The sequence below is a fragment of the Talpa europaea genome, assembly GCF_964194135.1.
Source record: "Talpa europaea genome assembly, chromosome: 15".
Taxonomy (NCBI): Eukaryota; Metazoa; Chordata; class Mammalia; order Eulipotyphla; family Talpidae; genus Talpa; species Talpa europaea.
In genome coordinates this window covers 74,091,643-74,112,116 of record NC_140083.1, presented here as the reverse complement: position 1 = coordinate 74,112,116, position 20,474 = coordinate 74,091,643, and the positions used below count along the sequence as shown (strand labels likewise).

Below are 20,474 nucleotides of genomic sequence, written 5' to 3'. Positions count from 1 at the left end.
AAAGTAGGAAGAACATAGAGTACATTATGAAAGAGTGGACTATCTAAAAGATCCAAATCATGTCTTAAAAATGTAATTACATATAGATTTCATGACATTTATACATTTGCTAAAATGTATCAGTTTCTGATTTCACTTCTTGAATTCTATTATGTCCATTACTTTTTATTTGCATGATAGTGTATACGCTCATACTGATGAATAGCAAAATTTAAATTTGTTGAGAAAAAAGTAAGATCACGAGGTCATCTAATGTTCCTTAACTTGCAACATATCACCAATTCTTAAAACAACAAAAACCCCACCACTTACACTAGTTTCTTAGTTGCTAAAAATTAAAATCAGTCTATTTTATGGATTAATATTTTACTTAGTCATATAGCACACAGTTACTTGTTTGATGTCATTTGAAAAAGGCACCTTCATTTGTTAAGGCAATTTCCTAGGATACTCCCTTTCTCTTTTATATCTTCCACACTAATGAAAATTCAGTGCATTTTTAATACTTCAAAAAAGTATTCATTATTTACAGGAAAAAAGTTATTGTTTATTATTCTTAAACTAGTCATGTTTGTTTCTAGGAAGAAATACTTCACATTACTATTTTTAAGTAATCAATGCTGAGTTAACTGCACATTATAGATATTCGTATTTTTTTCCCACTATTAATTGAAAACATACTACAAATAGATAAAATTGTTTTTCAGGAATAACTAAGACTCTAACTTTTGTACTTTTCCAAGGATTTGCACATATTACACATAAATTACGCAGTTTCTCTCTCATATTTCTTAAATACAAGTAGTTTGTAATCCGCCAATGTGGAAAATACATATAAAATTAAACAATATTCCTCATCAATGGAAATGAGGGATAGAAAACTTAAATGTAATGGTACAGAGTAGGGTAGTTTAAAAGGATTGTGGAAGTTTTCCTATAACCTGTGGATGGAGTGTAGATCCTCCTGAAGATAATGAAGCAGATAAGACCTGCTGAGAGGTGGTTCCTTGGGGGAAACAGAAGAAAAGTGGGGATTCTTGCAACACTGTCTGAGGCAGACGGATAAAGGGTAATGAGACGTCAGAGCCAAAAGGTGCTGCTGCACCCCCTGTAGGGGGAGGTGATTGAAAATCACTGGGATCTGAAGAAGTAATTTGTGAGGAATCACTGGAATATTCTGGGCTTCCTATTGGCCAGTTCTGTCCGATAGGCTCTACCACAGAAACAGTCAATTCTGGGGCATGGTAATTATGCTGTTCTTCAGTCACAGGCTGCAGGCGGCCATGTAATCCAACTGATTGAGGAGGCGTTTCTTCCTGACTTAAGTCCACTGTAACCTGTTGATTTCGGTAAACACGCTGTGGTAAAACTCCTCCTCCTTCTCCTGAAGAGGAGCTTGGCGTGTGAACATGAAACTCAAATACACAATTGCTTCTGCTCTCATTGTTATGAGTTAACACAGCAGGCGCAGAATGAGGAACAAAGACAGGGTGAAATTTCAAACGTGCAGCATCTGTACTGATAGGTGCAGAAACACTAGAGAGGGGAGATCCTGGACTCAATCCAGAATCTAATCTTAAATTCTGAAGGTGTCCTACCAGGAAAGCCTGTCCAGATGGAAATTCAAAGACAGAAGTTGAAGTAGGGCCCCCTTGGACTGGCTTCTGTTCAGGTATCTGTTTCATAGGGCTTGAGAGTACTGGTGAGTTGTACGGAATACCCTCATACTGTTCTGCCACCTGGGTCTGGTAATGTACCCCAGCTAGATACACTGCTTCCTGAGGAATAAAATAGTGAGCTTCTTCTGGAAGTACTAGTCCAGGTCTATAGTCACTGTAAATTTGAGCTGGTTCAAACACAGGATGGACCTGTATCTCACATGGCTCTCCAGTTATTTTACTGGTTGTAGTACCCAACATAACTACGGCCTCTGGTGTCCAGTTAGTTGGGTTGCCACCAGGTGGAAGAAGATTTTGGCCAACAGTCCTCAGCAGGGGCTGGAAGTGGCGTGTTTGGGCTTCCAGGAAGGAGGTGCTCTTACGCCGCTGGGAAACTGCCACCTTCGGTGGGCAGGTGGGAGGTGGTGAAAAAGAAACTGGACGTTCATGAATAGTTGGGAAAAATATCTGTGATTCTGGGTATGTTGGGGTCCCCCCACACGGATGCGCCATGGACTGAGGCTGTATCAACATGAATAAGACAAGTAATTCATACATTCATATGTGAAATTACATCAGACATGCACAACTGGGTAGCTCTGTGTAACCCGATGAAATGGTTACACTATATTTATAATTAATAAAGAAATAACAATGCTTTTGGAAATTATGGGCTTAGTAAAACTCCATTAAATACATCCAGGGTTAATAAAATTATTCTGTGAGACTCTTTGCTTTGGATAAAAACTGCTTTTCCATAACTTTTCTGAAAGCAAACAGAAGATCTTAACTTTCTTAGTGAGTATTCTGACTGTACCATAATTAATATACTCACTTTGAAAACAACATACATCATAGCAGGAAGAACAAGGCTTAACAGAAGACAAGCCCAACGATTTTTATTAGAAACATTCTTCAACCTAAACTATTGCATAAGTCTTCCTATATTCTTACTGTTCTGTGTGGAGTTAGAGATTTCAGTGTTATTATTGTCTTTATCAACCAATTTAGTCTCCTAAGCAGAAATCAGAAGAGATTTTTTGGTGGCTTGTAAAAAACACACCACTTGACTAGTGACAGTAATGTTTTTCCTGTGTAACCCAAACTACAGGCAGTTAATTTTACTACATGAAACATGTTATAGATATCAAATCATTGAATGTCCGCTTTTTTGACCTTAGTTAATGGTTGAATAATTTGGTGTTCAAATCAGATGAAAAGAATATAATTAACAGTCAACCTGATTTGATAGCACTTTTTGTTCACATATGTTCTAGATTTAAGATTCCAAATTTAGAATCATACCGTGCCAAATGCACAGTGTGCATTATAATAATCCACTTCCATCATTTCTATAGAGGAGACCCCTCTCAATTTAGCAAAATGGCTTAATTATTATTTCTTCACAACACCTAAAGAGGATTTCTATTTTGAATCAGAATGCGCCATCTAAATGTTGTTATTCAAGAAATACCCCCAAGTCATAAAGAACTACATAATTATTCTCCTAAACAAAAATCTGAATATTTGGGAGCTGTTAGATCAGAATGTAAACAATATATATTTTCTATATGGAAAAGCAGCAGCAAGGTCCCACAGTGTTTAAAATAACTTTGAAAGATAGATCACTCACATACATAAAGGGGGCCAAAGAAAATCATATGTACTATATATGGATAGATGTATTCATTAGATACAAAGTCCCATGTTCTTCAATTTCAGAAAAAAAATTTCCATGAGGGAATATCATATGGCTTTTTGTTTCTTGACACGTTTTAAATTTATAACAAATTAAAACCAACTTTTTACTCTATTCTTTAAAGATAATGAGAAAAATTGGACTCATCCAGTATCATTAGTGTCTCTTCAGAAAAAAGGAGAAAAATATTTAAGTTATGTTAAAGAGAAAATTTCCTTTTTCGCCAACAATGAATTTTAAATTAAATACACATATTCTTTACTAGGATTTGAGAATGCAAGGGTTTATATATGTTCGTAGGGCACAGGAGGATATAACAAAAGCTAAGTTTTATTGCAGACACAATATACGTTATACATGCCAATAGTATTCTCTCTCATTATACCTCCTTGTCTTTTCCCCCCCTTTAAAGTCTTGTAACAAAAAACATTCCTAGGAAGAACTGGTATCCTCAAAGCATAATGTATTATTACATTCAGTTCTGTCCAACTATTGATAATGTTTATTAAAATTCTTGATGCCTGGATGTATTCATTGGTAATAAATTTTCGTTTGTCAGGAAGTTATGGTTACATACAGTACTGACAAAGAGGGAAGGCAGGCTGGAGCGTCGGTGCTTGCGCTGAGAGGCAGAGTGCATAGGCAGGACACTCTCCAATGCTTTAGAAAGCTTTTCGGCAAAAGTTTCCTCAGGGGCAGTCCGAAGGAGGGAAGGAGAAAGAGGTGCAGACAGCACTGGTGGTGGGGTAGAAGGAGCACTGGGAGAGATGCGGGACAAAAAGGGAACAGCAGAAAGATGGGGAACACAAACCGACATGCTACGGCCACGACGAGGCTAAACAGAAAACAAACACACATGAAAACACAGTACTTTGAAAATAAAATAACCAAATGTACAATGATAATATGGCATAGTTGACATAAGGAAATGTTCCATTATCCTCCAATTTCACAAAGCCAATTTTTGGAGGAGAGATATAATTCCATAAAGCACATTAAACAGATCACAATATGCTCTCTATACTGTTGGTCAAGTACAGGTTTATGAAATTAATGACCAATTATCTTCCTAAAGAGTCTGAAATAACATCAATTATTATAAGTTTAAGAATAAGAATGACCAATTTATTGAGATAACAGAACAGACAGGGGAAAACAATGTATACTGGCCTGTAGTTTGTACAAATTTATTAAGATTAAACAAGAATGAATTTTATTAGTTTAATGTACATTGTAAGATGTAGGAGAATTGAAAGATCGGATTACTTTGCAGGAGAGCTCTGCTAACTTTAGAAAAGGTTTCTGCATTCTCTTTTAGAAGGTATCAAATTTAAAAAGTTGTTGATTCATAGTATTTTATTTATTACACTCGCCTATCTTTATCTGTAAGGGGAAAATGTCAATTTTCTACTAGGAAAAGTATTAGCTTTCTAGCAATAATTCACAAGATATAGAAAATATTGTGTATTTCTACAAAAGTAGTTAATGAAAAATATCTTATGTTTGAATAAAGAGGAACAGAACTTTTCAGATATATCAAAAATTGACTGAGGTTTACAAAGTTTGAGGTACTTTAACATAAAAGTTTGAATACAGCTACAAAGTACTATGTCTAATACTGTAAGGTGGTCCCGAGCAAATCGTGAATTTCTTTTAGATATTGTGAACTGTGTAACTAATTGCATTTTCTTTTCTAAAATTGGCTGAATAGAATGCTTTGAGCCAAATTCGTGGCCCATGAGTGTATACAAGTATCATCATTTGATTACCTTGTTAATTCTGGTTCTATTTTTCTCTTTTTCTAATTTTTAAATTCTACTTCTAAATAACAAATTATAGCCACCGCAAATTCCTTTGGTGATAATATAATTATGAAACTGAAAAAAATCTTCAATATTTATTACCTTTCAAAGATAACTCCATAGAATATTGTCAGTAAAAGGCAAGAAATAATCTGCTCTATAGTATCAACAAATACAGCGATGTTTGTGGCTCAATTATTTAAAATCTCATGTCCAATTCTAAAATAGAGATGTGATGATCTGCACCCTATGATGAGGAAAGTCAAGAGACTGAAAATAATCTAGAAAAAATCTAGTTATGATAATCTTGGGAAAAAATCAATTAGACCAAGAATAGAAACTGATAAAAAATGTTGACAAATAATATTCATCAGAAAAAAGGAATACATTTTCTATAGCATGTTCATTAAGTTTTTCTACCCTACCAATTTATTATTAAGGTTAAAAATTAGTTGTTAAAACATTAGTACGGTAGTAGTTTTGTGTTACTGTGGCCATTCATCTTAAGACCTAGCCAATGCAGGACTAATGAATGGATTTTAAAACAAACAAACATCTTTTATTCCAAGCTGTGGGATAAAAGACCAGAGCAAGCAGAAGTATTTTCTTAAGAGAGAAAGATAATCTTTCAATATAGAATGAGAGCTCCTCAAAATTTGTATTAAAAACTTCTAAGGGGGGGGAAAAATCTGTGTACCTAAACAGCTCACTAAGCGAATGGTATACAGTGACCAGTTATTCTCTACACTCCAATTCCTTTCTAAAGAGTTTACAGAAGGTCAACGAAAGAATTATCTGGTGACTTACTTTAACATCTATATGAGAAGAGTGGCTAATGTAAAACATGGGCTCATAATGTGTGTGTGTATAAATGCATACAATATTTCAGGAAATAATCTCCATATTTGAATCTGTAAGTAAATCAGTAACAAAACAGATACCAAATAAAGGGAAAAAGCAAATGAACATGTACTAGGGAAGGAACCTGTGTCCAACAGACTTTAAGGCAGGAACAGCATAGCAACTGATGATTAAACATAAGCGCTAAATTAAACAGTCATACAAATAAAGGACTCCTTTACTCTATAGTACTCACATGCAGCATTCTATAATGGTTTGAAGATCTTACCTGTGTTTTATATAATAAGAAATCTTACAGAAAATACTTAGCAATTTTTGTAGTAAGTTTTTGAAAAATTCTCCTCATTCCCACACCTCAACCATTTGAATGTCCATTCATGATGCTTTGTGAAGATTCAACACTAATGTGCTAAAGAGAGCATTACTTTTAACCAAATGCAGATTAGTCTAAATCTTATACATAGCTACTTCACATAGGAAGTTCAGCTAATTCCCACATATCAATGTATGTATCCTACCCTGCCTGAACTACTCCCGTAATACTGTATAATAAACCTTTTCTTTAAAAATACACCACCTATATTTTCCATTTCAAATTGGTGTTACTACTTAGATTTTAGAAAGAATGTGAACTAACACATTATCTATTGCTCTGACTATAATTTAACTCTCTCTCATGCATTTACTTACCATACTTGAGGGTGGATACACCCCATGGGGCTGAGATTGTGCTTGGACAACAGAAGCTGTATGCCCTGGGATTGTGCCAGTAGAATGTGCCTGTTCATGCTGGGATCCATATGAAACTGTCTGCTGGCTGCTCACTCGAGATTCTGTAAAGACAGATGATCCCTGACCACTGTCAACTGTCCCATCAGCTGAAAGAGAAAGGAATTGCCAAAAAACAGAGAGGAGAGAGACAAATCACAAAAAGAAGGTCCACATTTCCCCAACACAAGCTCATGACTGTAGTGTTAGCCAGTTTTTCCTTTGTACAGAATTAAACTAAATAAAAATGAATACTATTTTATTAAGTATATTTCTATGTTTAAATGAAAGATCCACATGGGAAAAAGTTTTAATGTTTTAAAAATATTCCCTGGCTATCACAGAATCTTATTACCTGAAGAATAAGGGGAATAAAATAGAATAAAATAGAATAAGGGGAATAAAATATGTCTGCCTTAAGTTCAACATAGCTTTCAAAGCCTAATTTTGGAAACTAGTAGATTCTTACTGTTAATAGTCAATCAATCAATATCATAATTATAATAGATTTTAATCTATGTTATTCAGCTGAACCATACTAATGGGTTCAGTTATAAGTAGTTAAGATAAACTTGTTATTTATTATTATTAATTATATCTGATTTTAAGGAACTGTGAAAAGTAAAACCTATAAATTGGAACTTGCAACATGTTATAATCTGTAACATTATACCCTAATCGCATTTCTTCACTGCCCCACCCTTCTATTAGTCATGGATGTAAGAAGAAAAAGAAAAGCCAGATGGCATCCATTTCAAATTTCTTGTATTTAGATCCACAATTCAAAGCCAAGAGGCTGATGCAAAATAACTAAGATAAAAAGCTAATTGGAATTATCATTAGTGTAGGGCCTCCCCGGTGGCACAGCGGGTTAAGCGCAGCCCTGTGAAGCTGTCCGAAGCCTCTGCTGCGCTGGCCAGGGAGATTCCCACATGGCCAGCAGAGCCAGGGAGATTCCCACATGGCGCAGCTGGCCAGGGAGATTCCCACATGGTGCAGCAGACCTCTCCTGTGCCTGCTGGTCCCCTCAGCAGTGTATTTCGGTCCTTCTGCCTGCTCTGCTCCCCGCTCTGGCTCTGGTGAATCCTCTCATCCTTCTGCGTCTCTGGCCTGTACCCCAGCTCTTGTATAAAAATAAATAAATCTTAAAAAAAAAAAGTATTATGGGACTCCCCTGGTGGCACAGCAGTTGAGCACTGGGCTGCAAAGCTGCCCACAGCCTTGGCAGCGCTGGTTCGATCTCCGGCCGCCGGGCGAGGGTCCCACATGTTGCACAGACCTCTCCTGCCGCCCGCTGCTCTTCTCAGCAGTGTACTTCAGTCCTTCTGCCTGTTCTGCTCCCTGCTCTGGCTCTGGTGAATTCTCTCACCCTCCTGCGCTCTGACTGTACCCAGTGCTTGTATAAATAAATAAATAAAATCTTTTTTTTTTTTTTGAAAGAAGTATTATTAGTGTAACTGTCCACTTCCCAAAATACTTACATAACACAGATATACTAGGTTGTTGGTATTGTAGTTGTTGATGTTGATCTGCCTCAGGTTCTTCAGGTTCTACTTGTGTAGAAACAGAAGCTGAAGTGGTAGAGGCAGTAGGTATGCTAGTGCTAGCAGAGGGGAGTTGCTTAATTGCAGTCTGGCCAGCACTTGATTGTTGCTCTGCTTGCTGTTTGAGACTGATCTCTTCCTGCTTTCTTTTTTCTTGCTCCTCCCGGACCAGCTGTCGTTGCTCTCGTTTTCTCTTAATTAATGACACTCTATCTTTGATGGCTTTTGCCATAGTCTTATGATCACCTTCACAGACATACCCAGATTCTACCTACAGGATAAAATGGTGTATTAGGAAACAGTAGGATATCAAAGGAAAACAAATCAAATAAAACCCAAAAAAAGGTACTTCTGGGGGGCCTCCCTGGTGGCACAGGGATTAAGTCTCAGCACTATCAAACTAATATCAGCCACTGTGGCAGAGTTCGACCCCCTGGCCAGCAAGCTACCCACATTGCAAAACAGACCTCTCCTGTCTCATCTGCTCTTTGCAGCAGTGTAGTTCAGTAGATTTGCTTGTTCATGCTCCCCACTCTGTCTCTGGTGAATCCTCTCACCCCCTGGCACCTCTGGCCTACACCCCAGCTCTTGTATGCATAAATAAATAGAATAAATCTTTTTAAAAAAGGTACATTGGCAAAGAAAAAGCAGAGAAGAAAATAATCTCTTGGTACTGGTTCTAACCAAACTCTGAAATTACTGGTCTGTTTTATGCATTTCCTCACCATTTTTATAGATATTCATGGGGCAGGTGGTATCATTTTTGAAGAAAACATGCAAGATGGGCATACAATCCCATCTTTACCACAATAAAACAATGATGAACCTAAAAAACGTTTTTATACCAAGAAGGCTTCATTCTATTCTATTTACTCTTATTTGCTGTTTACATGTATCCATTAATATTAACCCATGTTGCTTTTACTTTCTTTCACTAGACAACCACTAAACAGAATATATGAAGATTAAAAAAAATAAAATCAACCTCAAACAGCATAAAACACTAACAATTAAAACTGGGCCTCCTTGGTGGTGCAAGGGGTTTAAGTCTCAACAATATGAAGCTACCTGCAGCCACTGCAGGATGTGTTCGATCCCCGGCCAGGGAGCTGACCCACATGGGTCAGCAGACCTCTCCTGTCTTGCCCGCTGCTCCCCTCAGCAGTGTATCTCAGTAGATCCACCTGTTCTGCTCCCCACTGTTTCTGGTAAATCCTCTCACCCCCAGCACCTGTGGCCTGAACCCCAGCTCTTGTATGTATAAGTAAAACAAATCTTTAAAAAAATGTATCTCTTTCATACCTGACACCTTCTCAGAGGCAGCTACTATTGAATGGTTCCTAAAAATTCTAGTAGAGATACTCTGAATATCTTTCCATAAATAAATGGATAGCTTAGGTACTATGACAAGCTTAAAATTGGTGAAATGTTCCCTTTTTGATGGTGCTCTTTCAGACATACTTAAAAAATAATTCACCAAAGGCTGACTACTACTAATTGATAATGAAAACTTTTAAAATAAAAATAATTTGATGTATTTATAGAATTTATCCAGATGATTGTTCAAATGCTAACATAACAGTGTTCAGAAAACATAATTTGTCATTCTGACTAAATAGGCTTAAGCAATTTAGAAGTCATTCAACTTACAGACTTTCAAAATAACTTCAGAGCATTCTAACTCCATATACTTAATGATCTAGTCACCATTTATTCATACCTACAGATATCTACATCTAAATATCTTTGAAAGGTCATTAATCAACACAATTGTATACCACTGGGATGTGTCATATACACTGCTTTTTTCGCTTAACAGTAGAAATGTACATGAATTTACATCAATTTTCAAGAGCTTCTAAGTATTAACTTACCATTTCTTGAGCAACATCCTCTGGCACATCTCTCTCCAAGTCAAAAGAAAACTCAATAGCTTCATTGTCTTTGTATTTTCCCTTTAGTTTCTTAATATCTTCTATACGTAGCCATAATTTAATGGCTATTTTTTCTCCATCATCTTCTTCTGCTAATTCTACCCGTACCCCTGTTTCCTCCTGGAAGAAGGCATGGTTCAAAAGGTCTTTGATAGAATATCTACCAAAAGAAGAAAAACAAAAACAAAACACCATTAGATTGAAATTGGTAATTTTCAAGTGTGGTGCGGTTGATTATTATTATACTTGCAATAATGAAAAAGGACCAGTGAAAAGAAAACAAAGGACATTTTATAATTCATTTTTATATTTGTTCCATTTGAACAGTGATTGTAGAGTTTTACTCTCAAGTTATGGAACATCACAACAATCTCATCTATGAGTAACAGCTGAAAGAAACCTTTTTAAAAAATCTAATGATCTAATCCTACATTATTTAGCTGTATACTAAAAACAGCAATTAGAAATAGCTTACAATAAAATAAAATTAAAAATAGCCCAAAATACCATGGCTTCAATTACCAAAATTATTTGCATAGCATTTATAAGTTAACAAAAGAACCTCACATACACGATGTCATCTAATCCTTGACCCATTTCCAATGAGGTATGATTTCCTGAGGCTGAGAGAATGAAAATCTTGCTTATAGTTATCAAAATCATATATGGTGAAATCAAAACCCAAAACTAAATCTTTTGATTTCTAGTTCAGATCTTTTACTGCAACAACCTTTATTTACCTGAATAAATTCTTCAAATTCATTGTTCAACAACTTTTGTATTAGGCAAGCAGAAGTCTGATTATAGAACAATTTTTACTAGATAAATGGTCTCAAAATACCAGTGTAAACTGTTCCATCCAGGGAAGAAACAGTAATATTTTCTAAGATGGGGAACAAATGTTCTTTTGTTTATAGTAAAATAAGTTCTTAAAGAGATTAAGGACTCTCATTTCCAACCTGTGTATAAAAATAGAAACCCAAACTGCCTTTCTACTAAAAAGCCTGGGGGAGCATAATGTTTTAAGCTCTTCCAAACAACAAACTTTTGAAGAGAGTAGAAAACTGGAGAAGTAAAGATATGGAGTTCTTTAATTTGGTTGATATACCAGATTGTCCACATTCTTCAGAAGGCAGATTATGCTCACCTTACAATTTATATTTATACTGGCTGGTCTACTTTTTCTTTTTGGAGGGTGAGGTGGATGGTAAGGTAGACTATTTTTCAAAAAACAGACAATGGATCTTTGCCATGCCTAACAGGTGATGAATCAGCTATATGGCAGATCAGATATTTGCCACACCTCTGAGAAAACTCCTCTGTTAGTAAATGACTAAGTTAATCTCCTCCTAAACTTTGGGTAAGTTGCCTCATTTTACTAAAGGAATTTTGATGTTTTGCTCGTCTTCAATTCTGGCATGACAGCATATCAAAAACTGAATAGCTGAGTTGATTTTAAAGAGCCAAGATTTTATTTCACCTTTCAGAATTAATGGATAAAGGACTAACAAACACATCTGCTGTGTCAGAGACTGAACCCTACTGAACTTTATAAATTTATGAAGCTGATGTTCTAAATAAGTAGTTTTCACTGAATGTAATAACTGTGTGTAAGGTGGTTCTGGTTTACTTAAAATCTATCAAACCACATTTTTACAACATTCTAAGCATATCAAATATGAATACCCTCAATGAATAGAACTCTAGTTTAAAGGTTATTACATGACATAAATGGAAAACTAATCACTAGCTAAATATTAACTATATCTTAGATTGACTTTTTGTTTAAGCAAAATACAAGATCAAAAGAGGCAACTTACCTTTCATCTTTGTTTTGTCTAATGCATCCTTCAATAATTTCCTTCACTTCAGGAATTGCTACTTTGTCAAAACTGGCTGGCTTCACCCCCTGAAAACCATAAAAATTGTAACAGAAACACATTACCCTGGGCAGAATGTTTGGATTTGATTTTTAATTGACTTGGTAAGGGTGCTACTAGGTTGCCTTCTTACATCCTGACTCTTTTCTGATTTGCCTGAAATAGCTGTTCTTTGCAGGATCAAGAGTTGGGTAGTGGCAATTCAGCACTCACAAGAAAAGAAGTAATAGATAGTGGAGTCACTTACTCCTATGGACTCTATATGAAGCTAAAGAAAATTTTTGGTCAATGACAACATCTTCTGCTGTGTTTCTGGTAAAGGAAGTTATTAGATGAAAGGGAGGTCAAATGTTCTAACTGGTAGAGCTTTTGTTCAACCTTATTCCCTAACACATTAATCAACATAAGATTTCACTATCTTGAATTCTGAACAGTGATGAATTCATGTATTTATTTGGCGGGTATTATATTATTATAGTACTCTAACAAATTCAAGTATACAAGGAATTAAGGATTTGGATAGTCTGACAACTGAAGAGTAAATTACCTTGTATATATAAAACAAAATGAAAAGTGATCATAGAGCCATACTGAAATATAAGCTTTCTAATTAATTTCAGAAGAAAACTCCATGCCATCATTACATATAAAACTAACTAGCATCATGGTGATATTTTAGATTCTTCATAGGTGTATTTTTTTTTGGCAAATAAAATTTTCATTGTGTGGAAAATACACATAACAAAATGCTACTATCTGAGAGGTAGTGTGGAGAATAACATCTCTATCTATTCCTCATCAAAGTAATCACATGGGTTGAGCTGAAGTAGCTATACTGATATACCATCCAAGTGGTACTCTGAAAATCGATAAACCCATAAACACATGGAATGGGAGTTAGGGGAGAGGAACCAGAAATGTTACTGATTAAATATAAATTCTAATCATCTATTATCTCAGTGTCAAGATATAGCAAAACAAAATTAGTAATAATAATTAGATAAATCACAGAAATACACTTAGTCTATCTGACTGAAATGAAATACATTAAATGGTTAGCTCAAAAATGTCTTTAAATACCTGAACTGTGTGGGGTAATTCTCATTAATTACTTACTGCATTATTCAAAAGTCCTGACTGGAGGATTTTACCTCTAGGGCAAACTTTCCACAGCAAAGAACTATGTAGTAGGGCTGATCCTAAAGTTAAATCCATTTACTAATAAGGTTCTTTTCTGAGTAAGACTGCAAAGATTACCATTTGCATTTTTCTCAGTCTTCTCATTTTTCAAACCCAGCTAAATTTTCCTAAACTGTCTTTGTCTTTACATATAATTTCAATAGAAACAAGAACATAATGCTACTCAAGCAAAAGACTGCTTTAATTGAGCAAGTTGATATATTTCAAACTAAGGCTTAAGAAAATGGGGATTGTTTTAAGGGGGAAAAAAAAGACGCTAGGGCCTCCCTGGTGGTACAAGGGGCTAAGATGCAGCCTATGAAGCTATCCACAGCCACTGAAGCACGAGTTTGATCCCTGGCAAGGAAGGAGACCCACGTGGTGCAGCAGACCTCTCCTGACTTACCCACTGCTCCCCTCAGCAGTGTATTTCAGTCAATCTGCCTGTTCTGTTCCTCACTCTGTCTCTGGTGAATCCTCTCACTCCCCATACCTCTGACCTGTACCCCAGTTCTTGTATGCATAAATAAATAAACCTTAAAAAAAAAAAAGAGGATAATGTACACTAAAAGTTCTTTGGTAGTTCTAATTTTTTTTTAATATATTTTTAAAAGATTTATTTATTTATTTATACAAGCACTGGGTACAGTCAGAAGCACGGGAGGGTGAGAGAATTCACCAGAGCCAGAGCGGGGAGCAGAGCAGGCAGAAGGACTGAAGTACACTGCTAAGGGGAGCAGCGGGCAGCAGGAGAGGTCCGAGTGCCATGTGGGCCCCTCCTCCGGAGGCTGGGGAGCAGCCAGGGATCGAACCTGTGCTGCAGAGGCTGCGGGCAGCTTCGCAACCCAGCGCTCAACCACTGCGCCACGGGGGAGGCCCCGGTAGTTCTAATTTTTTTAAAAGAGTCTTCTGTTTCATTCTAGCATAGGCATATTGGAAACTACTTGAATTCAGTGTAAACTGGACAAGTAGACGTAGTTCTCAACTTCTCATTCTCTGCCCAGCAAATGGGGATAATCCCTGCCTAGCTTACCTAACCTATATTTATGGCAGCTAGAATTAAATATGATATCTAGGTTGAAAGATCTTTGAATAATTAAAATTTGCTGATCTAAGGTCACCTTTGAGTTCAAAGGCAATCACCAAAAAGAAGGCTTTGCATTAAAAGGAAGTGAAGAATTCTCTTGAAAAATAATCACCAAGATCCATAGTGAACCTGCTTTTATCCTTGATTATCCTTAATAATAATCCCCTCCAAGCAAGCACATAACATTGACTACTTTACAAACAATTCCTATTTATAAACAGAAATAATAATTGAACAAATTAGGCACAAGATCACAAGAGCAAAACCAGAAACTACTGTCACCATGAAATTAACTGGTTATGCTTTCTCTAACAAAGGCCAAGATTTAGGTAAGGAAAATTTCATATCATTGCTATATTCAGTGACATTACTGCCTTTACGAACGTACAGCAGGTGTCAAGCTAGCCAATAAAATTGAGACAACCCTTACTGGACTAGCAATTGGCCTTAAAAGATGAATGCTGCTTACTATTACCCACTTAGATAATGAAAAAGTAAGAAGAAATTTCAGTAGTCAGCTATCATTAACAAACTAGAATTATTAACATATATAGCAGAGGTATTCTGAATCATTTCAGAAGAAGCAAGAATGTATTTACAGGGATCACAGCATATTAAAAATAACCCAAAAATGTAAAAAATGAAAATGAAACCTCACTGACCCTGACAGTGGTCCACAGAAAAGTTGGGCTATGTAACAGACACCCACTTAAATAAAAATTACAGTTTTTAATATACTCATCATTACTCATTGGCTTCTTGTTCTTGAGAGATAAGAGAATTTAATACACATTTTATAACTGATATTTTAATTAAAAAACAACTGGTCTACATTACTTGCTACTCTAAAACATGGTTTTAAGCACCCAAGAAAACAAGGTAATGATTAAGAAGTTGTTTTAAAGGTAAAAGATAGCATCTTAATTCCTTTACTTCACATATACTTCAACAAAGACAATCAAGTTAGAGCCTAAAAAATCTTCTAAATGTCATACCTTTACTTTATGGATTTAGATACACTCAGATCCTATTCTAGTCCTGTTCTGACCACTAAAAGCAAAGTTTGCTCACTTATTCAGCATAAGGCTCCAAAACACAAAACATAGAGAGTACAAAGGTAGGTATATAGGGTTATTATCTTACAGGTAAGAAAAATTAAGTTTTAAGCATTAACGTCCTCTCCATTCTTCAGAGCCAGCAACCAACTGGCTCTAGAAATATGCTTCCTTACTTCTGTAGTTCACAGGATCTTTCTAGGCAACAGTGCCATGTCATACTTTTTTTGCTTTTGTTGGTATGGGATAGTAACATGTTTCTCTGCATTAAGCAAAAGTACTTCTTGAACATCTAATGTACATCAATTCAAGATACTTTTGGAGTTATATAAAATTATGTAGTCTCTTGAACAAACAAAAAAGGGTCATTTTGTGTAATCTTAAATAGAGTACTTAAATAGAGTACTAAATAGAAATAATTTTGAGTCTCCTAGGGCACATCAAGTCACAAGAGAAATATTGTTTTATTTGAATTAAGAAGAACCAAAACCTATGCACATTTCAGAGTATGTTTTTCTTTGAATTCTACATACATAAGATTGAACAACTAATGTGCTGAGAAAATTAAAGTAAGTCATAAGATAGCAATCTCTGGTTCAAAATCCAGCTCTTAAAAACTGTTAGCACTTGTAAGATTAAGTTTCAAATGTGTTAGGGTAACATTTCATAAAAGCAAAACTTTTCCTAACCATTCAGAGTTGAGAAAAGCCTCCCTTCTCTTCACAAGAAATGTAACATAAGTTAATTAAATTACAGAAATTTAAATAGTTTTAAAAGCATTCTGCAATAACAAATTCAATATTTTACCTGAAACTTTCTATACATATCACCAAGTGACAAGGCATTTTTTGTATATATTGGAAATTCTCACCCACCTCATTTACACAGTCCTTCTGTGGGCAACAGCAGCAGTGAGAATTTACGATGACAAACACTGAGCAAAAATCTTTTCTTGTAAAATCCATCAGAAAGGACAGCAAAATAGATGTTACAGTTATAGGAAAACGATGGGGGAAATGGATGAGATGTAAATTAACAAAGTAAATTAGCCTACAGCATAAATCAGGCAGACATCAAAGTCAGACTGCAGTATAATTTCTTGTTTAACACCAGTCATCCTTCCCCAACTGTTAGACATGAGTTTACCCTGCTTAGTCAATAATCTAATTATTAAAGATCAAACCTTTAAATAAAACTACATGCTGAATAGCAGGAAAACTGTTTTGCTGCTATTCGTCCTGCTTCTCCTCAACAGCAACAGATTCCTGGGCAAGCAAATGAGATTTTTTTTTACTTGATCAAAGCTCCGCCCATCATAGTCAAAGGTCCTGCCTCTGAGTTCAAAACCCAATTAGAAATCTATCTATAAATACTCTTTCTTCCCCTAATCATGTTCAAACTGTGCTTTTAAAATAAAATGAGGATTGAGTTCAATGACCAAAATGTAAATTCAGAGTATGTAGCCAAAAGAACACTGGACAAGGAAATCACAATACTGGGGCTGGGGTCTCAGTTCAGCCTCTCATAATACCAAGTCTGTGTGACCTGAACCATATGCTTTCAACTCACTTGAAAGGTAGGGCAACAGATCCTCTGTTTACTTAATTTAAGGTAAACTGTTTTAGCACTGTCTTGTGGTACATTAAAACAAACGGAATAGCTGTGGATTAGGTACACAGAGGTGGTAAGAATTTCTTCTCCTTTCCCATCTACAAAAGGCTGCAATATACATGTATCTGTCTAGAGATACTTCCATTCGCCAAGAAGATCTCATTGACCCAAATCAAACTCTACTTTGATTTGAGTGATTAAAGAAAGGTTTTCCTTCAGGGCATTAATAAAGACAGTAGCAAAAGCACTGCTCATTGCACTGTTATGACAGGAAACAGAATAGAGTTCTATCCATTTAATTCGGTAAGCTTGAACCCCATCAAGACAGTGGGCACTAAAGCTTCAATTATTCAACAATGTGGCGCAGCGCCTGAGCGCTGGGTTGCGAAGCTGCCTGCAGCCTCTGCAGCGCCGGTTCGATCCCTGGCTGCTCCCCGGCCACCGGAGGAGGGTCCCACATGGCGCGCAGACCCCTTCTGCCGCCCGCTGCTCCCCTCAGCAGTGTACTTCGGTCCTTCTGCCTGCTCTGCTCCCCGCTCTGGCTCTGGTGAATTCTCTCACTCTCCCGTGCTTCTGACTGTACCCAGTGCTTGCATAAATAAATAAATAAATAAATAAATCTTTTAAAAGGGGGGGGGGCATGGAAGTTATTTGTTATAAAATAAGAATTTTCAATATAGACAAAAAAACACCATTCACATCCAGATAACAATTTATACACCTAAACTATTACCTCTTCCTCTCAGTTAGTGTTTTTTAGGGATTTCTTTCTTATTTCAGTGGTATTATCATTATTTCCATGATCCAGAATAGAAACCTTAGTAACTCTTGGATGCTTCTTCTCTCACAATATTTAAGTACTATTATTCTCTATGGGTTTTTTTTTTTTAAAGAGGCATGCATTATTTATTTGTTTGTTTGTTTGTTTATACATGCACTGGGTACAGTCAGAAGCTGGGGGTGGGTGGTGAGAGAATTCACCAGAGCCAGAGCGGGGAGCAGAGCAGGCAGAAGGACCGAAGGACACTGCTGAGGGGAGCAGCGGGCGGCAGGAGAGGTCTGCGCGCCTTGTGGGACTCTCCTCTGGTGGCTGGCGAGCAGCCGGGGATCGAACCGGCGCTGCAGAGGCTGCGGGCAGCTTTGCAACCCAGCGCTCAACCGCTGCGCCACCGGGGCGGCCCTCTCTATGGGTTTTTTAAACTAAAATATATGTTTATAACAGCTGGCAAACAGTTCTACTACTAGTACTCCTACTGTCCCCCCAATAGCCATTGCTTTTGGGGCATCCCTGGTGGCGCAAAAGGTTAAGATGCAGGACTATGAAGCTATTCGCAGCCACTGCAGCATGAGTTCAATCCCTGACCAAGGAGGTGACCCGCATGGCACAGTAGACTTCTCCGGTCTCACCCACCGCTCCCCTCAGCAGTGTATTTCAGTCAACCTGCCTGTTCTGTTTCCCAATCTATCTCTGGTGAGTCCTCTCACCCCCCCACACCTCTGGCCTATACCCCAGTTCTAGTATGCATAAATAAAAATAAATCTCTTTTAAAAAATTGCTTTTTGGGGGCCTCCCCAGTGGCAAAGCAGGTTGAGCACCACTCTGAAGATGTCCGCAGCCTCTGCAGTGCCAGTTCGATCCCCGCCAGCTGGCAAGAATCCTACATAGTGTGGCAGACCTCTCCTGTTGCGCCTGCTGCTCCCCTCAGCAATATATTTCGGTCATCTGTCTGTTCTGCTCCCCACTCTGTCTCTGGTGAATCCTCTTACCCTCCCACGCCTCTGGCCTATACCCCAGCTCTTGTACAAAAATTAAAAAAATGTTTAAAAAAATTGCTTTTTTGGGGGGGTCAACAATTGGGACTACCAAAGTCCAGATTATCAACACCATACCACCTATTTAAGCATAGAACAATTTAAGATGGGCCTCACTCTTGGTATTCTCCCCATCTCTAATCTGTATTTTACCTTGTGGCCAGGCCATTTCCAACTATCTTATATCATTTAACTCACATCACACACTGTTCAAAATTGGTTATTAATTCTCCACATCTACAAGATGGCCATAGGATCACAAATCTAGAAAGCATCTGCATGACAGTTATGTCAAAGTCAGAATACATTAATTCAACTGGCATCTATAGTGTGTCACCTAGAAATGCAAGATCTACTGCATTATCTTTAACATGTAGAATAAGAGCAGGTATAATCCAGAGGTTAAGGACCTAGTCAGTGGTAAAGCAAAAACAAGAATCCAGATTCCACAAACACTAGTTCAATATTACTTCTAGTCTATGTTACTATGCTTTTAATTTCCTTAATCTGATGTGAAAAGCCCTCACAATCCAACTTACACCTATTTCTCTATTTCATCTCTCCAAAATAAGTCCAAGCGGGCTATCCACTGAATACCTCATGTACATTTTCACTGACAAGAATACTCTATCACCCCCCCCACCTTTTTTAGCCAACCAAGTCCTACATTTCTTTTAAGATATACTTCAAATCATATATGAGAAGGCAGCAATTACAAAGTATTTCTAATGAATCTTTAGTCATATGTTATTTACAAGAAAGAAATGCAACACTGTTATAATGCACTTAAAAATGGAAGTCCTATTTCTATATCCTTCCAATTTTTATTCTATTATTTAATGCCCTGTGAAATTATATTAATAGATCAATATGCAATGTGGGTAAATAAAATCAGCTTTTCTGACAAACTGTAAAATAAGAATTTCACAATTGTTCTTTAGCACCTAGAACACTGGGAATGACACCCAGAACTTTTTGGTTTAAGATTAATGATCTAAGAGGTTTTAATCTTAATCAAATCATAGCAGAGTAATGAAATGACTTTCTCAAGATAAAGCCCCTGATATACAGTTTCTTTTTTCATATGTATATTCCAAGTTTGTTGGATGGAAAATAGAGGAAAAAATTATAAAGAAACCATACCAGCTAATTTCAATAGATTTAGATCTCTCGGACAGCAGACAAAATTCCAACTGCTAAAGGAAAAAAATACAAAATTTTATCAACTTTCAAACCCTATCTAATCAGTAATCAGTCTTACTTGTTTCTGTAAAAAAAAAGTAGGGTGAATTGCAATCTGTTACATAAAAACTGAAAGGAATTTCACCCTAACTGCTTCAATTCTGTTTTCCCAGACAGAATGTTCAAACCTTACAACCCAAAGGCTAATGGAATCAGTGACAAAATCAAATTACACAAACAAAGTAATTAAAAATCCCCATTATTTCTAACTTGGTTGTTACAAGGCTGGATTCAGCCAGATTCTTAGTGGTATGAACCATTAGTTTACAGGAATTTGAACATACCTTATGATCCCACTGGAAAACAAGTCTCTTCAAACACCCTACCAAATCCAGCTAGCTC

General features: G+C 36.6%; 1 protein-coding gene across 8 annotated transcripts in view; it reads right to left on the bottom strand.

Moving 5' to 3' along the window:
• WNK1 (WNK lysine deficient protein kinase 1) overlaps positions 1-20,474 on the bottom strand; it is a gene marked incomplete at both ends in the record, with an annotated part of 127,719 nt that overhangs the window by 43,572 nt on the left and 63,673 nt on the right. For 5 of the 8 annotated variants that reach the window (XM_084254689.1, XM_084254690.1, XM_084254691.1 and 2 more), the window contains 4 exons: positions 6,711-6,898; positions 8,270-8,603; positions 10,207-10,426; positions 12,087-12,175. In XM_084254689.1, coding sequence (XP_084110815.1) covers positions 6,711-6,898; positions 8,270-8,603; positions 10,207-10,426; positions 12,087-12,175 — 831 coding nt within the window. Of the gene's footprint in view, positions 1-941; positions 2,181-3,934; positions 4,193-6,710; positions 6,899-8,269; positions 8,604-10,206; positions 10,427-12,086; positions 12,176-20,474 lie in introns of all 8 variants that reach the window. The other 3 variants (XM_084254686.1, XM_084254687.1, XM_084254688.1) reach the window with 2 other exon arrangements.